The sequence below is a fragment of the Phallusia mammillata genome, chromosome 7 (genome assembly GCF_965637545.1).
Source record: "Phallusia mammillata chromosome 7, kaPhaMamm4.hap1.1, whole genome shotgun sequence".
NCBI lineage: Eukaryota > Metazoa > Chordata > Ascidiacea > Phlebobranchia > Ascidiidae > Phallusia > Phallusia mammillata.
In genome coordinates, this window is record NC_137258.1 from 15,891,789 (window position 1) to 15,899,697 (window position 7,909).

Below are 7,909 nucleotides of genomic sequence, written 5' to 3' on the forward strand. Positions count from 1 at the left end.
CTGTGGCTCACTACTAAGCTAAATCCAAAGATTCCATTCCGCAATGAATGTCGGTAACATTCGCTAATCATAGATTTGGCGACTTTAAAAAATGCTTTCGACGGGTTGACCTTTACCCAGGGGTGCGCAACTCTCAAATCTATAAGGCCTGCTAGGATAATTGTGCTGGCGGCCTTGGCTTTTTACATTAGTCTGAAAGGATTGAAAGGTATGTTTCACACCAAGTAGACAAACGCATACCTACTAGAATAGACAAATTAGTAACAGATAAATACCAACTAGGCGAATTGGGACACGATGGAAAACGGGTCTTGTGAAATTAATGCTGATTATGGTAATTTATAATTTATAATAAATTATAAACATTTAACAACTGGCGGCCGTTGGTGGAAGATTTCTAATTTGTGCACCCCTGGTTTAACACGTCGTTTGTGGCCCATGCAAAGCCCATGCCATTGCGTTGTTTATAATTCCCCTCATAGAAATCGAACTAAGCAAATATGTTTTCTATCTTTTTGAAAAAAGTGCACATTTTGATTTGATTTGTTCAAGGGGTTTCTACATTCTACTTTCTAAACTTTTTTAATGACGGATTTTAGTTGTTAATTGTTATGTGAGTAGCTTTATAGCAATCTGCAGCGTGTAATGTAGTCAGAATCTTTTGAAACAACAATGTCGTTTGCTCGAGATGTTAGTTTGTTAAGTGAAGGTTTTGGACAGATATGGCGACTTCATTACCGTTACTATGCCAGTGGTTATCGTATTTCACCAGAAACTTTAGTGAGAAAGGAATGTTTGGAAAACATGACAGGTATTTAGTATTTTGACATATCAAACAATGATTGTCTGCTTTTTCGGCTAACCTGCTACATTTTCAGTTTCAAGTGCATATTTTTGTGTTAACTTCAAATAATTTGTGTAATATTGCCTGCCAAGCTCAGTAGACACATTCTTTAACTTAAACTTCACCAATATTGCTGTTCTGATTGCTATGATATTTTTGACCATGTTATTAGTTACTGTAAATATCTGAACCAAGTTGAGGCTTGTGCCCAAACTTATACAAACTTTGAAAGATTGAATTTTGCTGTTAAGATTTTTCATTGTTATCCTTTGCATTTACAGATGAAGCAAAGTTCAATGAAAAGGTTACAAGGAGCATGCTTCACAAGCGACCATCAAAGTTACGAGTCTTTAAAAAAGCTTCAGTAAATGATATTTTGGGAAAGAAAAAACTTCCTTTACCTAATGAAAAGTACTTTAACACACCCAACATTCCACAGTATGGCAGCTATGATAAGTAAGATGTGATTTTGGTAAACATATTGTAAGTCAAAGTCCAAATAAGGTTATAAAAAGATATAGATAGATAAAATGCCTTTTAATGTACATCCTGTTTGTTTTAGGTATGTAAAACATGCTGAGCTTGTAAGAAAGGAACAGAGGGAAAGTGACACACACTGGAAAACGATAGACAAATGGCAAAAAATACAAAATGGTTTGTGTAATTATTTTGTGTCCCCTTCCCATATTGTTTTTTTTTTCAAATTTACATGAATAAATTTGCGTTATTGATCCAAATTTAATCCTTCCAAAGTTCGAACCTGAATGACCCAGTGGTTCACCCACAGGCCACCAAAACATATTTTTTTGAAACAGCTGTATTGACTAAAGTACATGATCTGGGAGTTTCATACTTTTAGTTGGTGCAATGTAGATGTACTAAACAATTTTGTAACTTTTAATTGGATGCACCCATTTTTTAGCCCTTCAACCCCAAAATCTGACGGTCAACTTGTAGGTATCGCTGAGCACAGTTGCAAATGTTTTTTTCTTACAGTGTAGCTTTTTAAAAAATACCCATGTGCTATGGAAAACCATGTCAAAAGGTCAATAAACTGTTTTCTAGGAAACGTATCCAACTGTTTCAAAACTGGCATTGTACAGCTGTATCAAGGTCAAATCTAGAGACTAAATTCTCAGTTTGGGAGTATTTTTTTATGTTTGTTCAAATATATACTTTTGTAAATATATATATATCATATGTGACAATAAACATGAAATAAACAATACTTTTGAAGTTTGGGTTGATACTTGCTACTAATTTTTCCTTCTAAAAAAAACTAAAATTAAAGAATTTGCAAATCTTTTTACCATGACTAATTGCATAAACATGTGTTTGAGCATCCATTTGTTTGCAAAAACAATCATGCGAGTGGATCAAATAGTGTGAATAGTAAATCGATAAAAGGAAGACAATGTATAAAATGGGAAATATACAAGAAAGTCACCTTTCTAGTTTTAAAATCACATAGTCTTATGTGGGTTAACTTAAATTTCTAATAGGTACTTTGGTGTTGTCATAATTTAAGTAAATTCATGTTGGTTAGAAATTGACTGGTTTGACATCTGTCTTTAAAAAAACAGACTGAAAACTTTAAAAAGTCTGAAGTCATCCACCGTTTTATACATATGTATACCTTATTCAAATAGAATCTTAAGAGCAGCTTGAAAATCAACCTGCTTGAAATACCTGTGTAGCTGCACAGGTTAGCTATGATCCACCAATTGTGCCCAATAATGTTGCAACAGTTCGCAGCTATTTCTGACTTGGTAAACGTTTTAATGCTATTGCGAACATGTTTTCTTTCATAAAGCGAAACAAACTCAACTAAAAGACAAATGTCCTATTTTGTTGTAGATGAACCAAACTACACAGACGTCGGATTTAAACTTATCATTCCTAAGCTAACACTAAAGGAAAAAAAAGAGCGTCGGAAAGTGATATTACATTTAAAAAATAATCTACAAAAGCAAAAAGATGCACAAAAAAGGCATAGTAGGTCTACATTTTACAGTACTGTATTACAATTTGCAGCATTGGGAGTACCTAAGCATTGCTTTTTAATGTTTGATCCGGTGGTAACAGTCATGTTTACTGTTTAGTTTTAAAAATTAAGTTTTATATGAGTACTTAAATCTTCATCGTTTATCCCAGAAGATAACTTTTAAAATACATTTAAGTTTTGTGTTGCATTTGAAAACAAAAAGACTAAACGTTTAAACTGGACATATTTGCTAATGAATTTGTAAGAATAATGTGACATGCCTTAGATAAATATATGTATCTTAATCTAATTGGATCTATGCAGAAACGTTTTGTGTTGATACTGCTATGGAAGAATGGGAGCGGGATTCTCAAGGAATTAAAGAAATCTGTACCATAGCAAAACACTACAACATTTACAGGGACTTGTTTTGTGATAAAATATTTTATCCAGTGGTTCATATGGATGTGGAATATGAAGCAACAGATTATGTCAGTCCAGTTTATTATGGGAATAGTCTTTCACCTTCTGCAGTAAGTGTTGATTATTGCTATGACTTAATGCTGGAAATTTAGAATAATTGTATGTATTGATTATTTAGATAGGGTAGATTGGGGTTGCTTTTTTCCCTGCAAACAGTACAAAAGTTGAAACCTGTAGTTAAAAATGTCATGAAGTGGGGCAAGTAAACTGTTTGTAGTTAACTAAAAAAAGTTTGTTATGTGACAGGCAGCCTCTCCACCTAACATTATGTTCGACTCAAATCCTGATTCACTTTGGACATTGATTTTGGTGAACCCAGATGGCAATTTAGAATCTACCACTTCAGAATATGTGCACTGGTTTATGTAAGTACCCAGCAATCTAAAATATTGGTACAGGACTTTAGTTTTACATACAATATTCCTTAGTGGTAATATCAAAGGAAATGAGGTGGCGTCAGGCGATGTAGTTGTGGACTACCTTCAACCTTTACCGATGCGTGGAACTGGTTATCACAGAATGATATTTGTATTGTACAAGCAAAAAGAAAAAATAAACTATGACAAATGGCAAAAAGATAGCCCTTGGTAAGTTAACTGAAAACTGTGTGTGCACTATTTTAAGTGTTTTGTTCACTTTCAGCTTGCTACTACGTGACCGCTGGTTTCAAACGAAAGACTTTTTTGATGAACTTCAATCCCAATTAACACCGGCTTCAATTAGATTTTTTCAATCAAAGTGGGATGAAAGCGTTTTGGAAACTTTTCACAATAAATTAAGTATGTGTTAAAACTAGAAGGGTGGCTTAGCACATATTGCCCTTGCATATACACTATAACCTATTTTGAAACATAAATATATTTCCTATGCTTATTTTGTATTGGGTCCCATATTAGCCATCGTCTTTTATAACTTTAGTCGTTTCTGCAGGCAAAAACTCATGGGTCCCCACAAATGTAAAGTTGAAAATAATGCAATTCAAGAGATAACCATAAGAAAGTCGGGTGATGTAAGGTAAAACACAGTGATCGGCACTGGGCTTAAATAATAATACTATGTAGAATACAAGCTATAAAATTAGATTCACCCCAGATATTGTTTGAAGTATGACCTATTTAACGTTTTAAAAAACTGACCCATTTTAGGGGGCTAGTAGAGCAACTAATTGGGTTCGACACACAAACTAAAAAATATGTAAAAACCACAATGACTCAATGAATAGTACTGCAAAATTTCAGCCCAATCCGCCAATGTTTAAAATTTCGACCACTAGAGGTGTTTTGAGCAACAACCGTTAATGTTTCTGACGTCATAGGGCTGTTAACAAGCCCCTAACTGCCATGGTGCAAAAACGACCACCAAGCAACCCACCAATGAGCAACATACAACTGGTTGCCGATGTAACACTATTGCTCCAAAGAAATCTTTCGTTTGTGGTGACCAGTAACATACAAATACGTTTTACACTTTAGGGGCTTGTGGGGTAAATGTTAGGACTACAGGGTTGAACGCAACAATCGACACATATAAATGGCATACTATACAAGAAATCCAAATTTCAGCCAATTCTGACACTGTTTAAAAACTCACCCATTTTAGGGGGCTAACGGGGTTATCAACAAACCAAAGTGGGATGCACATCTACATAACTATATCTACCATCTGTGTAAATTTCAGCCAAATCCATCAAACATTTGATGGTAAAACGAGTCGGACAAACTTGGGGGTAAAAATACCCATTTTAGGGGGCGAGCGGGGTAAATACTGGGGTTATCAACAAAAACAAAGTGGGATGCACATCTACATAACTACATCTACCATCTGTGTAAATTTCAGCCAAATCCATCAAGGATTTGATGGAAAAACGAGTCGGACAAACTTTGGGTAGAAGAAAAAATAAGAAAAAAAACAAAAACATTTTGAGTAAAATCAATATGTGTCCCCTTCAGGGAAGGGGACCCATAATAAGACATATATTTCAAAATAGGCCATAACATCCTAAATATTCAACTTTTTTAGATATGGCAGAGCCAGTCTATGAATTTGTTCCACAAGAATATGAAAAACTTGGAGTGTTAAAACCATACCCACACAGAAAAACACTGACTTGGCTTAAAAAGTTTATGCCAAGCGAACCTTTATATCCAGGTGGAGGAACACTCACATAGACAATAGAATTTTTTACCATGCGGTTGTTTATCAATAAAGTGTTGTACTTTGTGTATGTATCATTTTACTTTTGCTGTGCATCACAACAGCTTTAGTCTTCCAGTTATTTTGTTAACTTCTGAACTGGTAGCAGGACCAACAGCACAGACTGTTTCAGTCCCAGCTTCAACTTGAGTCCGTCCAGCATCCCGTACAAAAACAGTATTAATTCCTGCTTCTGAGGCTTTTATCACAACATTCATCAGTTCATTTTTATCATTGCATTGGACAACAATCTTGGGTTGTCCTGCCAAAAGCCACAGTTGAAGTGTACTGTTATCTGTCTTTTGTATTTGGGTAACTGCAGAGACAGCGGCATGGGCACATTGCGCAGCGATTTTTCCAGTTCCCATTGACAAATCATTTCGAACAACCATTACCATTTTGCAATTTTTAGTTGCAAGTTGGCCTATATATCTTAAATTTTGAGGTCTTCTCAATATACATCCTAAACCAAAACCAGTGATCGTGCACAATAAATAACCACCTACTTCTGGTAACTGCATGACTAAACTCTAGACACATAAATGGCATTATTAGAACTACTTTACATCATGTAACAACATGGTACTATTGGTGTTTAATAGTGCATTTTTAATGTCCAAGCTGGTTGGTAAATTGGTTTGCAACGCTCAATAAATCAGTGAGATTATTTAAATAGTGAAAATACTGTCCTATAACAGTTTTAGATGTCCTGTGACTTTATTAACATCATCTTCTGGGCCAGGTCCAACACCCAAAACTGTTTTGGAGCCAGGACTGATCTGGGTTCTTCCAGCATCTTCAATTACTGTTGCGATTAGTCCAATGGCCCTGGCATGATGAAACAACTCCAACAGCTGATTTTCATCCTGGCACTTGACCACAACTTTTGGTTGTCCATTATATTCCCAACATTTTAAAAGTGATTTATTTTTGGCATTCAATTTCTTGTATGCACCAACAGCAGCATGAGAGCATTGGGCAGCTACTTTTCCTTTGCCCATTTTGAGATCCTGTCTTACAGCAATTACCATCTTAAATTGATTTTTTTCATTGAAGTCTTCATCATCAAAGTCTCCTTCCAAATTAGTGTTGGAAGACTTCTGCTGCAAAGTGGGCAAGTACGATTTTTTAGAGGCAATCCCCTTTAATATCCAACCAACTACTATTCCACATGTGACACTGGTTAAAAACCCCCAAATATATTTTGCATCTAAAGACTTGATTTGGTCCATCATTATGGGCAGTCTAAAAATCAGGGATATATGTGATTAAATACTCCCTAAAGTATGTCAATAATATGGTTGCCATTTTTTCAAAAATGAGATGGTAAAGTTTCAGCTGAAATAACTAACTTCATTCTTACATTGCAGCATAACTAACTTATGGGAATGTAAATAGAATGGTTTTAAGCTGCCCCACACAAACCAAATATTTTGGGTTAAATTACAAAAGGTGTAAGTTTTCCTGATAAGTGAGTTTGTTATCTACAGTTCAGTTTCAAACCATTTTTGCTTTTAAATTGATCAAAAATAAAAGTTAGGATAAACGTTTTTAGTAACAACTGCCCAATGACAGGCCGCAGCGCTTGTACCCATGGGCCATACTACAAATATTTTAGGTTGAACATTGTAATTTGCAATACTTTTTGGTTTCACAGATGCATTTTCAACCAACCTACTGTAAAAAACATCAGTAATTAAACTCAGCCACATCCCACATGCAAATCATAAACGTTTTTCATACACAAAGACAACAATCAAATTTATACTCGGTTATGACGTCATAACTGAACTGCTGATCCTGGCTGTATTTATCAATAGCTTACCAGGTTTGCTAGATGGCCAACTTATGACCAGATCTTATTTTTTAACTATTGGATTTAAACGTAGTTAGGCCTTTCGGTGATTTTTCAAACAATATAATTACAGTTTTACAAAATGGTGAACGGCGGGAGATTTGTTTTTTTGAAGGGGGATTCCCTAAAAATGAAAAAGGTTATGGAAGCAACGTGCGCAACTAGGTTGTTGTTTTCTGACGATATCTCGGGTTTGCGACTTGCGTGACCACATTTTTATTTAAATATTTACCATTTATTGTTTTCTGTTTCAAGTAATTATCCCAAATTCAGCTGCAACGCCTGCAACCAACAATGCAAAGTTACTGTGTACTTGCCCCTTTGTTTCAATATCCAAGGAAAGTGTCACCTCATTTTAAGAACTAGTCTATACAATGCTATAATTCAGGTCTTTGGGATTGTTTTTAAAATTATTTCCATTAATAATGTTTTGAAAATTTAAACCCAGTCTTCATGGCAGGTACACACATGAACTGTTTTTTTATTGTTTTATTTGCAGGCCATTTTTGACTGCATTTTGTAAAGGCATTATTCATTTGTTCTTTTTGTT

General features: G+C 34.9%; 3 protein-coding genes across 3 annotated transcripts; 1 reads left to right on the forward strand and 2 right to left on the reverse strand.

Annotated features, from left to right (window-relative positions):
• The first annotated feature begins 539 nt into the window (after positions 1 to 539).
• LOC145238596 (large ribosomal subunit protein mL38-like) lies at positions 540 to 5,531 on the forward strand. The gene is made up of 9 exons (XM_080101812.1): positions 540 to 811; positions 1,126 to 1,300; positions 1,407 to 1,498; positions 2,702 to 2,839; positions 3,153 to 3,361; positions 3,558 to 3,676; positions 3,740 to 3,898; positions 3,954 to 4,090; positions 5,331 to 5,531. Exons 1-9 carry the CDS (start codon positions 673 to 675, stop codon positions 5,477 to 5,479), a joined length of 1,317 nt encoding a protein of 438 aa, XP_079957938.1. The 5' UTR covers positions 540 to 672; the 3' UTR covers positions 5,480 to 5,531.
• Positions 4,487 to 6,025, reverse strand: LOC145238598 (peptidyl-tRNA hydrolase 2, mitochondrial-like). Its single transcript, XM_080101815.1, has one exon. The coding sequence runs from the start codon at positions 6,023 to 6,025 to the stop codon at positions 5,561 to 5,563; it is 465 nt and encodes a 154-aa protein (XP_079957941.1). The 3' UTR covers positions 4,487 to 5,560.
• A 56-nt stretch (positions 6,026 to 6,081) lies between these two features.
• On the reverse strand, positions 6,082 to 6,778 carry LOC145238597 (peptidyl-tRNA hydrolase 2, mitochondrial-like). The gene has a single exon (XM_080101814.1). It carries the CDS (start codon positions 6,737 to 6,739, stop codon positions 6,194 to 6,196), a length of 546 nt encoding a protein of 181 aa, XP_079957940.1. The 5' UTR covers positions 6,740 to 6,778; the 3' UTR covers positions 6,082 to 6,193.
• Positions 6,779 to 7,909: the final 1,131 nt, after the last annotated feature.